The sequence below is a fragment of the Loxodonta africana genome, chromosome 4 (assembly GCF_030014295.1).
Source record: "Loxodonta africana isolate mLoxAfr1 chromosome 4, mLoxAfr1.hap2, whole genome shotgun sequence".
Lineage (NCBI taxonomy): Eukaryota > Metazoa > Chordata > Mammalia > Proboscidea > Elephantidae > Loxodonta > Loxodonta africana.
The window spans coordinates 80,606,533-80,625,931 of NC_087345.1; the positions used below are offsets into that span (position 1 = coordinate 80,606,533).

Here is a 19,399-nt window from a genome sequence, read left to right on the forward strand (position 1 = left end):
CGTGCTCCATGGAGGTGTTTGACCCTGCCGATCTGCCCGAACTGCTTAAGATTTATTACCGGAGGCTCTTTCCCTATGCCCAATACTACCGCTGGCTCAACTATGGCGGAGGTGATGCTGCGGCGAGCGGGTGGGTAGTGGGTTGGGAGGGCAGTGTAAGAAGGTTCTTGGCGGGATGTTCTCGGAATGACAATATGAAGTACCTCCTGCGAGCTAGGCATTGTGCCGGGCGCCTTGGTGCATTATCTTGAGCCCTCCTCACCTCCTCTGAGGCGGAAGGGGGCCGAGAGAGGCTACACTGACCAGCCTACGGACACACAGTGAAAGGCATAGCCGCTGCTCCTCCTCCTACGCGGTCAGGCTCACTTTAGGTGTCCAGTTGACCTGCCGCGGTGCCTAAGCAAGGGGGTTACTGGGTTGTAGCATGAAGGTACAGAGTCGTGATCTGTATCAGAGACAGAAGAGCGTCTCTGGGAGGAGGAGAGGTACTATCCTCTTGGCAGCTGATTTAATTTATTAATGCCTACCGGGGCGTTAGATTTTTAACATTTCTGCATTTTTTCTGCTCACTTTACTTTTCCCTAACAGTTGCGGAAGGATACATCCCTTCAAATGAGGTACTCTCTTGTCCCTTTTTTTTTTTTCCCCTTTCTTTTTTACATCTAGTATAGTGTTGGGCACAGGGCTCACTAACTGTATTCTCATTTCTCAAATGCCATAATGCCCTGAACTGAGTCAGGTACCAAATTAGCTTTAAAATGTAAATTTCTCTTGCAGTGATAAAGAATTACTTTCAACACCGTGAATTTTCATTCACATTGAAAGATGATATTTACATTCGCTACCAATCCTTCAACAACCAGAGTGAGCTGGAAAAAGAGATGCAGAAAATGAATCCATACAAGATTGATATAGGTGCAGTATATTCCCACAGAGTAAGAAATCATTTTTATGTATTGTTTTATTTTCAAACCAAGGATGGGTTGGTGCCCCAGCCTTTGATATAAATTTTTAGAGTTTATTCAAGTTGAGGACCCATAATGTTTACTTAACTGCTTTTGCAGGTAGACTGGTAATCTTCTTTGTTTTTTGACATTCTACATTACTGACTGGAAATCGTTTGGGAGCGAATTGGTTACATTCCCACTAGGACAAAAAAAATTTAGTATCTGGCTAAAAGACTAAATGAGGACGTCAACGTGGTTTAAGGGAGAGAGTAAAAAGTATTATATTCTCTTCCAGCATTGGTGTTATTCTTGACTCCTCTCTTTCTCTCACACTCCCACATTCTTTGCCTTAGGAAATCCCTTTGGCCCTACCATAATATATATCTATAACCCAACTACTGCTACCATCATTCTGTCTCACCTGTATTACTATAAAACCTAACAGTTTGCCTCTCCAGACCCTAAAATCTACTCTCAACACAGCAGCCAGAGTGATCCTCTTAAAACAAGTCAGATTCTGTGATCCTTCTGCTCAAAACCATTCTCCAGTGGCTCCCTATTTCACTGAGTGAAAAGCCGTTCTCTCCCTCTTACTCCACTACAGCTACACTGGCTCTTGCTCAAGCTGTCTCCACTGCCCAGAACACATTTCTCTAGATATCTGCTTGGCTCATTTCCTCACCTTCAAGTCTTTGCTCAAAGAGCACATTTTCAATGAGATCTGCTGCAACCTGCCACTCCTCCCACCCCCTGCCACTGACCTATCCTAGAATTGCCTAGAATAGTGGGTACCCCATAAATATTTGTCGAATACATGAATAAATCAGAATTGCTCTTCCCTTCTTTAAAAATACACACATGGGACGATAACTTTTGTATGGAGCTTTTTCGTATGCTGCTTAACTTGTTCCTCATATCAATCTTAATCTTTTTGCAGAGGAGAAAATGGGCCCAGGGAACTTAGTTTGCCCAAGGTCCCACAGTTTCTAAAAGATAGAGCTGGGACTTGAAGCCTAATTTTCTGACTCTAAATCCCAGGTTTGTCTCCCACCTGCAGAGTAAGGGGAAAAGAAGAGATAAGGAAAGGCAGGCAGCAAAAATGCTTCAGAACAGTTTACTGAAGAATAAAACTGAAGTCTCAAAAGAAGGGCCAGGATGCCATTCTGCTTCCTTGTCCCACTGAAGGAGGAAAAAAAAGTATCATTTTCTTATTGTGCCGAGAGAGGCATTTATAGACCTTTGTGTATGTGTTTTGTAAGGAGCCCTTGTGGCACTGTGGTTACGTGCTCAGCTGCTAACCAAAAGGTCAGCGGTTCAAACACACCAGCCATTCCACAAGATGTGACAGTCTGCTTCAGTGAAGATTTACAGCCTTGGCAACCCTATGGGGAAGTTCTACTTTGTCCTACAGAGTTGCTAATAGTCGGAATTGACTTGATGGCAATGGGTTTGGTTTGGTCTTTGGTATGTGTTTTGTGATTTTTATCAGTTATATATGCCAATAGTTTATAGAATCAAGTAGTTCTATAGGCATTTTGAAAAAGTCTCCCACCTTTACCATCAGCTTCTGCTCCCCAGAGGCAACCACTTTATTTTAGCTGATTCTTATTTGCCTCATGTCTCTAAATAACATTGCTTATATTTCTTTCATTTTTCCATTTTAAGCATTATATATTGACTGTCCATCCTGGCAGATGAGGATTTAGCTTTCTTTCACCTCACCCTCTACCCTCACCACACACAAAACCTTCCCATGCCTAATTTATTATGCTCCTAATGTAAATTTTATTACTTTAAAATTTAGATTATAAATTCAACCCCAGACTCTTTGCCAGTTGTCTTCATCTCCCAATATATTCAGATCCATCAGGTAGTCTTTCAGTTTCATCTTGAAAACATTTCTCCTGGAGATTTCTGACCTCTCCAGTCTGGACTGATTACTGTTTAGGCCTGATGAATAAATATGGTCTTATAATCTCCTTTCGTCATCACTTTGGATTCCTTTCATCTCTCTCCTGTGTTGGATCTCCTGTTGCACAGATGCTATGTCCTCTCCTTTCTTGGCTCTCTTTTGATGGAGCACATCTTCCAGGAGCTTCCTGAGAAAAGGTGCATGGAAGACAAAATTTTTGACACCTTATATGTCTGAAAAATGTCTTCATTCTACCTTTATATTGATTGATGGTTGAGTTTGGAAACCATTCTCCCTAAGAATTTTGAAGGCACTTCTCCATTCTCTTCTACTTTCCAATATTGTTCTTAAGAAGACTGATGCTATTCTGATTCTTGTTCCCGTGTGTTGGACCTGGACACTCTTAAGATTTTCTCTTTATCCCCAATGTTCTAAAATTTCACGATGTATCTCGATGTGCATCTTTTGATACTTATTGTGCTAGATATTTGGTGAGCCCTTTTGATCATGAGGTTGTGTCCTTCAATTCTGGGAAATTTTCCTTTTTTGATATAATTTTTCCTGTTTTCTCTGCTCTCTCTAAAAATCCTAAAGTCAGATGTTAGACCCCTTGGACTGGTCCTCTGTGTCTATTTTCTTTTCTTCTTATTTTCCTTTTCTTTAATCTCCAAGAGCTCTTTTTTTTAGAGCATCCTGTACTTTTTTCATTGATACATCATCAGTATTCTATGAGGATACTGATGGTAGTTCTTGAGTTTTCTTCTAATGCAGAGCTTGTTTTCTCTAAGTTGCTTTTTCTGGAGCTTTTCATATTAGAGGCTTTCCTCGTATGTCTGGTAATTTTTTATTTGTTACTTATATTTAAGAATAGAGTACTAAACTTACTGGAAGTTCTGTACACACTGCTGAGATTTCTTTACTGCAGAGTAATCTGGCTGGGCCATTTTATTGGGGAATCTCTGAGGTCAGTTTCTCTAGATCTTTGCTAGAATGAAAATCCCACTTGCCTAGGGATCTTTGTTTAGTCACTGATCTGTTCCTAGAGCCTAGAACATCTGGTCAGATGCTCCAGACAGGAATCTTCAGTCTCCTGCCTGGGGTGGCCATGGAAGAGCATAGAAATGGGGAAGGGTGGCTGGATCTTGGTATTCCGTACATCAGTGCTCCATTAATACCCTCTTTTGCACCTGTGCCTGTTACCAGAGACTCTTACTCTGCCCAGATAATAATTCAGGTTTCTTCTGCCAGGAAAAAGGAAGAGCAGTCACCTAGCTGTACAGAGTAAGTGCAGGAATCTGGAGCTAACTGCTTCTTAAAGAGACTTTGAACCAATCCTCCTGTTTTTAATTTCAGCCTCACCACCACCCCACCCCTAAACACACACACACATACTCCAGAGATACCTGGTGTCACCTATTCCTAAGCCTTTGGGGAGATGATGTTCTGAGGTGTAAATTGAGTTGCTTTTTAGCTTTTCTTACTGACACCTTAAGATTCAGCTTTCAAGGGTCTCACTCAGTTACCTCTCCCCACTGATTTCCAGGAAAGTTGTGGTGTTGTCTCCTCTCTGGTTCTTTTTTATACCTTTTTCAAAAACCTTTATCGTTTTTGTGGGGTTTGGAGGGAACAAAAGTAACCATCTGTATTCAGTTCACCTTCTTCACCTGTTAGACCATAACCTCTTTATAATAAAGGCTCAGCTCAAGCTAATGGGGGGAATCCTTTTGAATTACTGCACATTTTAAAATAAATGAATTTTTATTACTTGTATATACAGTAACAAGGTCTCTAAAACACTTTGCGGTAGGGTATTGATTATTTGTATGTACTTTTCCTTATGAGAGACCCAAAAACAGTTTTATTATAATTTCTATCAATCAACAAATATTTATGGTGGCTATGTATTTATCAGACTCTGTTCTAAGCATATAAAAGTTAAACTGTCATCAGTTCTGGGTATATGGGATCTAAATTAACGAACTTTGACACAGACTTTACATTATATGGTTTCTTTGCTTCTCTTGGAAACCCTGGTGGCATAGTGGTTAAGTGCTACAGCTGCTAAGCAAGAGGTCAGCAGTTCAAATCCGCCAGGCGCTCCTTGGAAACTCTGACAGGCAGTTCTACTCTGTCCTGTAGGGTCACTATGAGTCGGAACCAACTCGACGGCAGTGGGTTTTTTTTTGGTTTGCTTCTCTTTGGCCACATTTTCTGTATAGGTAGAAAATAAGCAGATTTAACAGTATGGCAGCTATTCTGGAAACATAAATATTTTGTATTTGTAGCCCAGTCAACACAGTACAGTGAAGCTGGGCGCTTTCCAGGCTCAGGAAAAAGAGCTGGTGTTTGACATTGATATGACAGACTATGACGATGTGAGGAGATGTTGTAGGTAAGTACAATGTACCATGCTGTTGGGGTGGCTGATATTGATGCCAGTGAGTAATGATAACTCTGCTCCAGTTCTGCAGACATATGTTCTAAATGTTGGACCCTTATGACAATGGCCATGCGCATCATCGACAGAGCATTGAAGGGCAAGTATCAGCGGTATCTGAGTGGGGTTAGGTACAAGAATCTGTTTTCCTCTGTACCAGTTTACTACCTAATCTCATAAATTTCTAATATGTTTCCTTGAAACATTTTACATGAAACACGATAGGGAGATAAAAGATAAAGTTGTTGAACAAACAAGTGTTTTTTCTAATTCAATCATTTATTGAGCTAAGTACTCAATATTGCTAGGTACTGTTCTAGAAGAGGGAAATCACACAGTCTAAGGAGGAGACAGATTTAAAAAATTGAGGGTTAGAGTTGTGTTAAGTAGTATGCATAGGGTGTTATGCGGATATAAAGCGGCAGGAGTGCACACAGGAATGGGAAGAGATCAGGTCAGAAAAGGCTTCCCTGAAGAGGTGGTGGTGGTGGTGGTGGTGGTGATGGTGATGATGATGATAGCTAACTCATATAGGGGTTTACCATGTGCCAGGCACTATTCTAAACATTTTAAATATATTAGCTCTTTTAATATCCCTAGACTAAGTCTTTAAAGATACACGGCAATTGGTCAGGGGGAGAAATGGAAGTAGCAAGCATGAAGAAATTCTTGGCAGAAAGACCAGGATGGGTAAAGACAGAAAGACAGGCATGTGAGGGGCACAGGAAACTACAGATAATTTAGTGTGGTTAAAGGAAAAATACATGTTGAAAAGAGGTAAAAAAAAAAAAATTAATCTAAGGAAGTAAGCAAGAACCAGAAATTTGTAGATTGGTTTTAAAACCTATTATTTCTCTCCTCCTCAGAGGACTTTGGATTTAAGCATCGTCTCTGGGTATATTCCGGAAGGAGAGGCGTTCACTGTTGGGTCTGTGATGAATCAGTTAGAAAACTGTCCTCTGCAGTGCGTTCTGGAATAGTTGAGTATTTGAGTCTCGTAAAGGTAAGCGCCTCTTAATGATAGTTTACATTTCTTTGTTTGCCAGGTGTTATTAAACCTGGAACGTTTACTAACAAAGAAAATTAAATTTTTATAGCATCCACATTTCAGAGTAGGTAATCTTATTAATAGATCAATTAATATTGTAGTAGCTACATTTTTAGATATTTCATATTTTGTTATAAGTATACTCCTTTGTGGCAAAAGAAAGATTAATTTACTTTTCTGGATCAATTATGTCAAGTAAACACAGACAGAAAGCTACAGGTATTGAGACTGTATAAAATAACATCCAAGCTTCTATACTTTGACAGAATTTAATCAATATCTTTGCATTTATATAATTTTAAATGTAAAAGAATACTTTAAAGTTATTTGTTATGTGATACACACAAATTTTTTGTTTGTTTGTCTGTTTGATGGTTTATTTTTCAGGGTGGTCCAGACATTAAAAAGAAAGTTCACCTCAGCGAAAAAATCCACCCTTTCGTCAGGTCTGTTGGAAAAGAGCCAATTTAAGTTGTGTCTGATTTACCAGCATGTGCTTTTAGAATTCTCTTGCTATTAATTTTCACTGCTGGGCTAGAATTTTACAGTAATAGTAGCTGCAGTTAATTGACTGCCTATATTGTGCTGTATTATCTATGATAGGCGCTATACAAATGTTCTCATTGGTCTTCACAGCAGCCTTATAGGGAACATGACAATATCTCCATTTACAGATGAGGGAAGTGAGGTTTCAGAGAGATTGTATAACTTGCTTGGCATCACACAACAAGTAAGTTGTTAAATTCAGGATTCAGTCCTGGTCTGCCTGAATCCAAATGCTATTCCCATTGAATTCATTACTTCTCTAGGATATTAGAAAGAGCCTTGGATTAGGAGTAAGAACCTCCGTTCTGTCACTTATTATGACCTTCATAAAGTTCTAGAGCCTCCATTCCCTTCTCTGTATGATGGGGAGAATAGCTTCTCTGTCTGTCTCATGAGTTGTGGCAAAGATTAAATGAAACAATAGATGTGAAGAATACTTGCAAAATGCTTTATAATTGTTAAGGTGTTAAAGCAACAATTCAGACTAGAAACTTTAGAACTGTATCCCACATTGTACTACTGATGTATTGTGTTATCTTGGCTTGGTTGCTTTCTGCCCTGGTTACATATTTATGATCATGATTAACCTGAGTTGTGGAGTTCAATTAAGAAGTTAACATTTCTTGAGTATTCTGAGCCAGGTACTATGCTAGGTTCTGTTCCCGTAGAGCATCTCATTTAACTCTCATAACGCTATAAAGGGGTAGCACTCCCATTTTACCCAGTTAAGTCCTTGAAATTCAGTAAAAACTGGAATAACCCCTAGCTTCCCAGCAAATGGCCACAATATTTACCTGGTGTCTATGTTGCTAATAGTGTTGGGGCTTTGTTGTTCTTGTTGTTCCTACAGAAGATCTATAAATATAATAATAAGATACTTTGAAGAATATGCCTTGGTTGGTCAAGATATTCTTGAAAATAAAGAAAGCTGGGATAAGATTTTAGCCCTTGTTCCTGAAAATATCCTTTCCCAAGACCGTTTATATGTGAGCTAGTTGCATCAATCTGTGCTATTATAAATGTGTCCTGCCTGCATATCCTTATATACTACTTTCTAAACACAATCTTTTTTACACATGACACCTCCTATATTTCTGCGTTTTTCTATCTCTAGTATAGAATAAAATAAAAAATGAAGCCATTTCACAAATCAGTTTCCTCTTTTTGGAAGTTGATCCTCTTGAATTAATGGCTGCTTAAGGAATGCTGAATCAATTTAGTCAAAATATATGCAGACTGAGGAAAGATTATACACTAAACTTTATAGTTATTTTTGTATTCTTTCTGTCATATCACCACTGTATTTTTACAAGAAAATTTTTTATGGATATAAGCGTTTAACATTTGTGTTTCAAAAAACATTAATAATTACTTTCCAAATATTTATAAGCTTTAGATATCCTTGTGGTAATACATACTGAAAACTGAGTTGTTCACTGATGTGCTCTAAATGAGCGTGTTCCTTAATGACCCATCACCAATGCATGATGACCTTCAACAAGGCTTCCAGAAGTATCACAGTTCGCTTCAGCGTTGGGAATATTTCAAGAAAGTAGCTGGTAGATATCAGGTATACTCCTGAAATTTGTATTAAAATATAACAATGCAATTATTAATTGAATTGATTTTTTTGCTTAGTAAGTTAAAGATGCTTTAAGATCATTTTTAACCTTTTTAAAAGAAATCCTCAAAAGTTCCTACTGATCCTCATGCTGGACTTACGCCTGTTTTTAGAGTAACGTCAAAAATGACAGATATGGACCCTGGTTAGAATGGGAGATCATGCTCCAGTACTGTTTTCCACGGCTGGATATCAATGTTAGCAAAGGAATCAATCATTTGCTGAAGAGCCCTTTTAGTGTTCATCCTAAAACAGGTACTATGTAAAGAAAGTAAGGAAAACAGAAAATGAAAGTTATTTTTTGTTTTAGCAAGCATGTCACTGGGTGTAAATACATATAATCTCTGAGATATTCAGATATCTCTGAAGAATTGCTCTATCAGCTAATACCTAAATTATGTTTTACATGGTCAGTTAAATAGCTACCACATCAGTTGTCACTATTAAATATTTTCCAGCTGAGTTCCTAAGGCTATGTGATGAATGAGAGTTGGAGAGAGCCTTAGAAATCAGTATAACAGCTCTCAGTGTACAGATGAGAAAACAGTGGACAAAGGACTTAAAATGACTTGTCCAGAGTCATAAAACAAATTATGTGAGAGCTAGGAACAGAGTTCTCATAACTCAAAGTCCTGTGCTTTTTTCCACTATATTATCTCTCTCAGTTCTTTTGCAAGAGTTTTAGCTTTACCCTTTTACATTTCTCTTAGATTTGGTGGACTGAAATTGACTAAAATAAGTATGAACGTGGCTATTATTGTCATAAAACATAACTCCATCCAGTCAGGGGACATAATAGAGAAGTGTATCGTTGTCCTCTTCAGTGTAAACAATCCAACTTTGTGGCTTGCTCACTGTGGTACCTTAGGCAAATTATTTAAGCTCTCTGTGCCTCAGTTTTGTCATCTGTAAAATGAAGGTCATAATAATACCAACCTCAACAGATTACTCTGAAGATCAAATGTAAAAGCTTAGAAAAGTAGCTGGCACACATTCGATTCTCTGAAACTGCATAGTTTCGTTTAATAAACTATTACGACCCTGCAGTGTCTATGTTTATGTAGCCCCTCTTGAAACCTGTCAACTATGTGTTTTTAGCTTCTTTGGTAATAAGCTTAATATTTCTTGCTTAATTATAAGGCTTCATTGGGCAGCCCCTCATTCTCAGACAAGGTGTAGGTAAATAATTGTCACTCATAGTATATATACTTTGATTATATACCTGTCCCTTCATATTAAGTAACGTAGTCTTTTTTTCTCTGACTTTAAACAGCAACTCCCGATTCCCTTAATTATTTTACTTGTTACCTGGCAGTCTTTTAGAATCATATCATTTTTAAGACATGATGAATTTTATGTAGTGGACCAGGTGAGGATATTGTAAAAGGGCAGGATAATGTCTGTTTTATTTCCAAAATGCTTCCTCAAGATGCCCAACGTGAAGAGTGTGTTTTGATCTCAGCAAATAAACCAAGCTAATGTAATGAACTATTCCCATCTATTTTGTTCCATGTTCAGGACTCACTAAATTTGAAATCATCCTGAACTTAAATATGGGAGAATATTAGGAAGAGAAAAACAGAAATGAAAGAGTCACTGGGGAATGGTTCAACAGTCTTTCACACCTGTTTTTTGTTGTTGTTTGTTTTGTTTTGCTTTTTGTAAGAAAAAGGCACAGCTAATGTGGAAGTACTTTAATTTATATTTCTAAATACTGCTCTTAATATTTAGAAATATAAATATGAACCCTTTTCTAAGCCTTAGATAAAAGTCTTAACTAAAAATAACTTGTAGAGACAGACTATACTGATTTGTATTCCATGGTTATCAGTTTATAACTTTTGGTTTTTACAGGTCGCATTTCTGTCCCTATTGATTTACAAAAAGTGGATCAGTTTGATCCATTTGCCGTTCCAACTATAAGGTATGTTTCAAATCAATTATCACACCCTATGTGAGTTTGTTTGTAATTGTTGTTCTCATTTTGAAGTAGATTGGATTAGATTCCTTCCAGAGAGGTAGCTGTATGGAAACAATATATTTGATTACCACCTTGCTCTGAGGTTACTTGATAAGGACCCTAGTAAAATAACTTTTCCTTGTGAGTTCCACAAAACACTTTTTTCAGCTGTTCTAAGGAGCCCTGGTGGCACAGTGGTTAAAAGCTCGGCTAGCAGTTCGAATTCACCAGCTGCTCCTTGGAAACCCTATGGGGCAGTTCTCCTCTGTCCTATAGGGTCGGTATGCATCGGAATCAACTCAACAACAACGGATTTGGTTTGGTTTTTTTAAGCAAGAAAAAGGCTTTCAGGTCAAATAAGTTTAGGAACTGCTGACTCAAAAGGTTCACTACTGCAAGATTTCTCCATCTTCAATATGCTAATATGCATGAAAAACTCTAAGGAGAGATTACAGTTTTTAGAATATCCCAAATTTATTTGACCATAATTTTTCTGCAGAAAATCTTGTGGTATTCATGTGCTCTCATACACTAAGTAATGTCGATAAAGAGCTAACTTTAAATTTCTCTTATTCTGTTACAGCTCCATCTGCCATGAATTGGATATCATTTCCACGAATGAAGAGGAAAATGAAGCTGAATCTGATGTCAAACGTAGAACCAGAGGTAGGTTAATACATTGAAGTCCATTTTTTATATGACATCCTTCTGTCACTCTAATAATTAAATCCCCTCGGACTCAGCCAAAATGGTTCAATGACTATCCTGAAACTAGCTTAGTAACAATGTTATAGCAGTGTTTCTGTCCTTTATTACTTGCCCAAGTGATGCTACAAATACCTACTGAGCAATTTCTAAATGCTGGGATCTATAATTGTAAGATAAAATTGTCAATTGGTGATGTTGTTTGAATTTCACAGTCTTTTAAATAAACAACTGTTTATTTAATAATTAATATGTTTGCACTGGTTTTTTTTTTTGTTTGCAGTGCTTTTATTCTTTACTTTGTTTTTGATGTATACAGATAGGTTTTATGGTACATAGGTTTAACCTGTGATTGAATTCTATGTTCTAGAATTTGAAGGAGCTACAAATTTTAAAAATCTTCCTGCTAGTACAAGTCAAATCTTCTTATACTAACACCTAAGAGATACTCTACAGCAATAGAGTCCAAAGGACTTTCTTCGATGATGGAAATACTATACATCTATACTGTCCAGTATGGTACTCAATAGCCACATGAGGCTTTGAGCACTTGAAATGTGCCTAGCATGACTCAGAAACTGCACTTTTAATGTCATTTCATTTTAATTTAAATAGCCACATCTGGCTAGTGGCTTCTGTATTGGACAGTATAGACTTGTGGTCTCTGATTGATCTTTTATGGTCAAATATTACTGTCCTTTCAGAATCTAAGGTTAAATCTTTATCTATGCCAGCTCTAACAATACCTAAATGTAGTACATTTCACTATTAATGTTTGTGAAATGACTATTGTTTTAGAAATCTGAAAAAATTCTCCAGCATCAAAGACAGATTAGAATAAAATAGAAAAAGGAACGCAGAGAAAAACAGATAATGCAAGGAACAAAGCCCTTTTTAAAAAAATACTATAATATCCTCAGAGAATGATAAGATATTAAAACTGAAATTTTTATTTTATTTAATTTTAATTAAATTCAATTACTGGAAATTTTTTAAGTATGTTTGGAACAACTTAGGTACGTGAACCTACTTTTTCAACTGTACATTTTATAATTTAAATCTTAATGTAGATCAAATGTTTCTAATAATTTAGCACCTGAATTGAGAGAAGCTTTAAGTACCAAATGCACAGGGAGTCCAAAGACTTGTATGAAAAATAACGTAAAATACCTTTTTTTTTTAACATGTTGAAATCGTAATATTTTAGATAGTCTGGGTCAAATAAAATATATTATTAAAGTTAATTTTACCTGCTTGTTTTTACTTTTTTTTAATATGCCTATTAAGAATATTTTAAATTGCATACATTTCTCACATTATATTTCTATTGGGCACACTGTTCTAGAGAATTCTTATAAGAAACTTAAAGTTATATTTGCATGTTATTCTTGCTGCCAAAATGTTAACTATAATGCATGTTCTTCATAATTTAGATTATAAGAAGACCGGTCTCGCTCCTTATGTGAAAGTTTTTGAGGAGTTTCTTGAAAAACTAGATGAATCCAGAAAAGGACAACTTCTCAAGAAGAGTGGTAAGACTCTGTGGCCTTTCCCTTTTATCTATTTGGATCTTCGCATGGGTAGTTTAAAGGATCCAGCAAGGGAGCAATTTTGGAGCTCTAGTCTTTGTTTCCCCGCCCCCCAAAATTTACTGATTTGTGTCATTATCCTCATTGTTAGGTGCTCTCGAGTCAGTTCTAACGCATAGCTACCCTGTGTACAACAGAACAGAATACTTGCTGGTCCTGCACTGTCCTTAAAATCACTGTTATGTTTGAGCACATTGTTGCAGTCATTATGTCAATCCATCTCATTGAGGGTCTTCCTCTTTCACTGACCCTCTATTTACGAAACATGATGTCCTTCTCCAGGGACTGGACATCCATAATGTTTTTGAAAACTGAGGTCTCTTAACTCAGTTCAACACATATTTATTAAATACCTTTTATGTATCAGGTAATATAAGGGAAAGAAACAAAAATGAATTATAAAAGGATTAATTCCACACTATGCTTAAGAAGTTAATAATCTTACTAACTTGGTACAAAACAAAGAAGTGCAAAATGCTAAGAAAGACATGGCATCTGATAGAGGGAATCTGAAAGACTTCATATGAAACGAGTGATATTTGAACTTCTTTCAGTGAACAGCTGTAACAACTCTACTTCCCCATGCCAAATACCATGCCTTGAGGTATGAGTAGGATTTCTACAAGCAGAAATTTAATGGAATAAAGGTTCAAGGATGGAAAAAGGGAGATTGTTCATTCTAGAAGGAACAGCAGGAACAAAGGCATAGAGGCAGAAAAGTATCGGGTCGCTCTGGAGGCCGTCAAATAGTACAGCTAGACTGGAAAAATATGGGTCAGGAGGTGACGGGATATAAATCTGAAGAAGCAAGCTGAAGCCAGAGTGTAGGTGGCCTTGAATACCAGACTGAGGAGCTTGTACTTAATTCAGTAGGAACAGAGAAACCATTAAGAGTTTTTGAGGAAAGGAGTACCATGAGTGTAACTTTACTCTATTAGAAAGATAAATCTGGCATTAGTAGATCTGGGTAGGGGCTAGAAAAGAGCCCCTTGGCCCGTTGGGCTGTTAACATTAGGATAGTAGCACTGGAGATCTCCAAAAGGTACAAATGCTGGAACTATCCTGAGAGTTGGTAATGATTTGTAAGTGAAGTGATGAAAAAAGGGAGGGAAAGTGTCACAGAAGCCAGGGAAAGGAGGGTTTCAAAGAGATTATCAAGTGTCAAATGCAGTAGTGAACTGATAAAATCCTGTTGTATACAGTAACTAGGAGAAGGAGCAAGGAGGATAGTAGGGTCGAAGGAAGAGTTCTTTGAATATGAGAGACCTGAGCATATGTGTAAGCCAAAAAGGAAAAAATTCAAGAGGTTGATGGATGCCATAGGAAACTATGGCAATGTTATAGAAATACAAATACCCTCTCTATTTCATTTTTTAATTAAATGTGTGATGGTTTAAGGAGTAGTGCCTAAGGTAATACTTTGCTTGTATTAACACTCAAATATGCGTTTATTGAGTGTGTCCCTGAGTGGCACAAACAGTTAAGTGCTCAGCTCCGAACTGAAAGGTTATCAGTTCATATCCACCAAGAGGCATCTCGGGAGAAAGGCCTAGCAATCTGCTTCCGAAAGGTCAGAGCCATAAAAACCCTATGGAGCACAATTCTACTCTGCAACACATGGGGTTGCCATGAGTCAGAGTCAACTCAGTGGCAACTGGTATGTGCTTACTGAATGAATAGTGATGACTCTGAACTTAGAAAGCCTCTTTGAAGCTATCATTCCAACCCATGGTATTAAGTCTTTTGTATTCTCATTGTTCTGTACTAGCTCAGCCTATGAAGTGTGCTTCAGTAAATGTGAAAGCAATTCTTTATGCATGACATGAATTTAATGAAAGTATTAAGCAAATCAGAATGTGAAAATTTTTCCTTTACTGTCCTTTGATAAAAATCTACTCTATTTTAGATTTACAGAAAGATTTCTGAAGGTAACAACTCCCCTCAAACCAATACAGATATCTTCTTTCTTCAACCAAGGATCAAATACTTCAACAGTCAACAAATATGGCAGAACCATGTATGCATCTTAATGCTCAAAGTAAAATTTCCTTTTTTTGAGAAATAATTGTATTGAAAAGAGTGTCAGAGTTCCTGGAAGAAGCAATGAAAGGAAGAATAAGTGCTGGTTGGATTTCAGATGAGATTTGTAAACTTTAATATTACGTAATACAAAGATAATTCTAAGATTTCTGATATAAATACTCAGTTCTGCCAGTTGCCATGTAGAGCAGTAAGCGAGCAATAACATGCCCAAGACTTTAATCTCAGCTCACTAGATACAGCCTCCAGATTTCTGGGCAAGTGAGGGCTCTGTCCTTAAGTCCCAGACACTTGAGTAAATTATACCTGGCATGCATTTCCTAATTTTGAGTAAATTATACCTGGCAGTCATTTCCTAATTTTGCTAACTGATATTTTTATCAGTCAGGCCATACCCCCTGGTCCATCTCTTAAAAATCATTTTCAACAGGGCATCTAAGCCTACCAAAACTTCAATTCAAAAGATATCGGTTACTAGATTAACAATATTAGGGCCCAGTATGTTATTTTTTTTTACAACTCTTGCAATTGTAGTTCCTAACTTCTTCCCTCACAAAGCAGCTGGACTGGTCTACTGTAAAGAAGCAGCTTAGAAAAAATAACCAACTTCACCAATGTAGAACCAGTTGTATTTGTCAATATCTAAATAGAATGCTTAAATTTTTAAAATTGAATTTCTTCCATGTCTGGTTTTATGTGATGAGAGTCTAAAGTGTCAGGTTTCTCTTGCCTGGTTTTACAACCAACCTAAATAAAGCAGTCATTCTGATTTATATTCTACCTTCGAAGAAAGAAAAGCAAGCCATCAGCCAGTGCTTTCCTCTGACTTGTGAAAATGTTCTTTCCTCTGCATTTCCTTTAAGCTTGTTTTCTCTATAGTCAGTCTTTTTTTTTTTTCTTTTATCTTTTGCCTTATATAAAGCAGGCTCCATTAAACAGACTGTATTAAACAGTCAATACACTGAAATGGCTTGCACTTTTGTCTCATAATTTTTTAAGAAAAAAATATTAAAGGCTATTGTGCAAAATTCCTCAGTATTTGAGATGCTATTTACTCTGTATTGTTCAGGCTTCAGGTTCTAAAAACAGGGAGTCAATTAAAACTCCTGAATGCACGTAATTACTAAAGACTTCTTAGTCCACCTTAAGAACTCAGAATGGGCTGGAAAGACTGGTGTTATGCTTTCAACAAAAGACGCTGTAAGCTTCCATTACTGTTTTGTAACTATGTCTATCATGAAAGTATTTTAATGCTTTAATATTAAAACCCTTGGTTAAGAGCTGGTGTACTAGCCCATAAAATTTACACAACATAACTGCGCTCATGGAAGAGTAAATGTTTGTTCCTGAGGAGAGCAGAAACATGCTCAAAGACTCCTGACTTCCTTTTTGATTTGCCAATTCACCAATACAGTACAAATGTAGAAACAAAAGGGCACAGAAATGGTTTCCATCTCCAAATTTGCCCAATAAAAAAACTCTAAGAAAAAGTAAATACATCCTTCCTTCGTTAGACATTACAATAGAGTTAGAAAAAGTCAATGAGCTTCACAGGGAAGAAAAGGGAATGGTAAAATATAGTTTTATTTGTCTAAGGGGATGACTGGCTATTTCTGGCCCTTCTTCTGAATGTAAATGGACTGTTGGAAATCTTCCAAATCACTTATTTACCTGTTTAGAAATTAATTCTATCTACGATTTTAATGAATGGGAATTCCGGAACGCTAATTGTGCTCGTGTGGAACCTGTACATAGAACAAGAGGCAGTTGTTCGAACAGAACAAGGGGATACTGCGTGGTTTAAAATCAGGAAAGGTATGCATCAGAATTGCATCCTTTCACTATACTCATTCAATCTGTATGCTGAGCAGATAATCCAAGAAGCTGGACTATATGAAGAACACAGCGTCAGGACTGGAGGAAGACTCGTTAACAGCCTGCGTGAGATATGCAGATGACACAGCCTTGCTTGCTGAAAGCTAAGAGGACTTGAAGCACTTAATGGTGAAGATCAAAGACTACAGTCTTCAGTATGGATTGCACCTCAACATAAAGAAAACAGAAATCCTCACAATTGGGCCGACAACGAACATCATGATAAACAGAAAAGATTGAAGTTGTCAAGGATTTAATTTTACTTGGATCCACCGTCAGGGTCTATGGATACAGCAGTCCAAAAATCAAATGACATATTGCACTGGGCAAATCTGCTGCAAAAGACCTCTTTAAAGTGTTGAAAAGCAAAGATGTCATTTTGAGGACACAAGCCATGGTATTTCAATGGCCTCATATGCATGCGAAAGCTGGACAATGAATAAGGAAGACCAAAGAAGAATCGATGCCTCTGAATCATGATGTTGGTGAAGAATATTGAAAATGCCATAGACTGCCAGAAGAATGAACAAACCTTGAAGAAGCATAGCCAGAATACTCCTTAGAAGCGAGGATGAACCTCGCGTACTTTGGCCATGTTATCCGGAGAGACCAGTCCCTGGAGAAGGACATCATGCTTAGTAAAGTGAAAAAGAGGAAGACCCTCAATGAGATGGATGGACACGGTGGCTGCAACAATTGGGCTCAAACAGCAACAATTGTGAGGATGGTACAGGACTTGGCAGTGTTTCATTCTGTTGCACATAGGGTTGCTATGACTTGGAACCAACTTGACGGCACCTAACAACAATAGTTTTAATAGTAACAATAAGCACTTTTCAGTTGTTGTACTCATGGTGCCTATTTAATCTTCCTAAAAAATTCTACTACATAGCTACTATTATCCCCACTTTACAGATGAGGTAACAGTCATAAATGGGCTAATTAAATTGCCTAAAGACACTGTTAAGTGACAGCTGAGATTCAGATAGGGATCTGGCTTCAGAGCCCATGTTCTTAATCACCCCACAATATTGCCTCTCCTGTCTACAGAAAAAGGAGCTCTGGTGGCAAAAGCGGTTAAGCACCCAGGGGCTCCACAGGCGAAAGACCTGGTGATCTGCTTCCATAAAGATTAGAGCCAAGAAAACCCTCTGGGGCAGTTCTACTCAATCACATGGGGTCACTATGAGTTGAAATCAACTCGAAAACACCTAACATCTGAAGAAAATGTTAGAATTTCCCATTTCTGGTAAACTCCATTATCTCACTTGATCCTAATTCATTAATTGTAATCCTCACTACACTATGGTAAAATCCTTAGAAATTTTAAAGTAGCTTTCAGAGCATTTCAAATTTTCACTGCTTCCATTAAAAGGCAGCCACCATGTCTGTGCCCCTGTTCTTTTTTCTGGGGGAGGGAAATCTTATTTTTTTTATCAGTTGAAGAATTACTGGTTAGAGATGCCTGTATAAACCTCAGTGTACCAAACTGTAGAAGGTGACAAACTGTGAATAGGCCGGTTTCACTCTGGGCTTCAAACCAGTTCCTGGTTCAATCATGGCCAAGGAAGCAACATTGGAACAGACCTGAATTTTTTTAATTTGGGTGAATAAGCACCATAACTGGAACAAAAAAGTCACAGGTCGAAGCCTGGCTAGAAACTTAATCTCCCTCTTAGAAATCAAGGGCAGCGTATGTGTTAAATAGCAACCAAATCTCTTGCCATTCCGATTTCGGGCAGAGTCTAAAAAGGTACGCCACTCAAATATAGTGACCAACCGGGGGCTTTGATTCTCGCTCTCCTCAGTCCTGGCAATACGCCAGTCTCACGCATCACGCAGCAAAAAGGGCTCACTACACCTCTTTTTTCACACCTCTTTTAAGTCTCCCATTCCAGGGCTCCCGCGGTAATTTGAGACCTCCAAGCGAATGCGTAATGTTAATATTAGCCTAAACCGTGTATTTCAAAAATATAATTGGGGGTTAACTTTGTCCACCAGAGGGCGGAGTTTGGATCTCATTAGGTTTACCTCCAGCTCTTAGAAATTCCCCGACGGGGGGGTGCGGCGGGAGGGACTGCGCGGCCACCGCATCTGGTTCAGTGAATTCTTACCCATATTTAGACCTCGTCACCACGCCCGCTCCGGGAACAAGCCGGACGGGTCACTCGTTAAAGGAAGTCGCTGCCGGCAGCTCCTGACCCGGAATCGGATCCTGGTCCCGCCTCCTCCGCGCCAGGCTTCCTTCTGCAACAGGCGTGGGTCACGCTCCCGCTCGCTCTCTTTCTGCCGCCATCTTGGTTCCGCGTTCCCCACACAGTAAGTGCTGTCTGCGCCGCTATTCTCTATCCACAGCCATCCGCCTTTTTTGCAGGCTAAGGCGCTACGGGGACTGAGTTAAGGAGACTTGGAAGCGTTATGGGGCTGCAGGATCCCTACTCGGCCGTAGGAAGTGTGGCCTTGAGGCCTCCGGACAAAATGGGGGCTGCAGTTGGTGTCCTGGCAAAAGCAGAGCAGAAGGGCGAACCGGGCCCGGAGTCCAGGGTTGGGAAGGTGGGAACCGTTGCGATGTTGGAGGCGGAAGTGTAGTGCTTCTGCTGTTGGGAACGGCTTCACAAGAATCCAGAGGAGGTTAAGGGAACGTGGCATTGGAACTCCCACCCCGTTCTTATTGTGACAAACGAGTGTTGGGACTAAAGACACCCTTTTTCCCTTTCTC

General features: G+C 38.4%; 2 protein-coding genes and 1 long non-coding RNA gene across 5 annotated transcripts in view; 2 read left to right on the top strand and 1 right to left on the bottom strand.

The window, feature by feature from the left end:
* PRIM1 (DNA primase subunit 1) lies at positions 1-14,772 on the top strand. Its single transcript, XM_003405137.4, has 13 exons — positions 1-111; positions 778-935; positions 5,145-5,251; positions 5,323-5,396; positions 6,163-6,299; positions 6,732-6,790; positions 7,741-7,850; positions 8,369-8,460; positions 8,625-8,766; positions 10,366-10,435; positions 11,055-11,137; positions 12,610-12,708; positions 14,672-14,772. Exons 1-13 carry the CDS (start codon positions 9-11, stop codon positions 14,689-14,691), a joined length of 1,254 nt encoding a protein of 417 aa, XP_003405185.1. The 5' UTR covers positions 1-8; the 3' UTR covers positions 14,692-14,772.
* LOC111752761 (uncharacterized) lies at positions 909-18,909 on the bottom strand. 2 transcript variants are annotated; one of them, XR_002787677.2, is made up of 3 exons: positions 18,795-18,909; positions 8,309-8,468; positions 909-5,070 (listed from the first exon to the last, which is right to left on the bottom strand). It is a non-coding gene; the product is annotated as an uncharacterized LOC111752761 (long non-coding RNA). The 2 variants fall into 2 exon arrangements; XR_010321827.1 differs by having other exon boundaries at positions 18,712-18,909.
* Positions 18,890-19,399, top strand: part of NACA (nascent polypeptide associated complex subunit alpha) — an 11,287-nt gene continuing 10,777 nt past the window's right edge. The window contains exon 1 of one of the 2 annotated variants that reach the window (XM_064284049.1): positions 18,890-18,999. The gene's annotated coding sequence lies outside the window, so the exon portion shown is untranslated. The remainder of the gene's footprint in view (positions 19,000-19,399) is intronic. The other variant, XM_003405136.4, reaches the window with a different exon arrangement.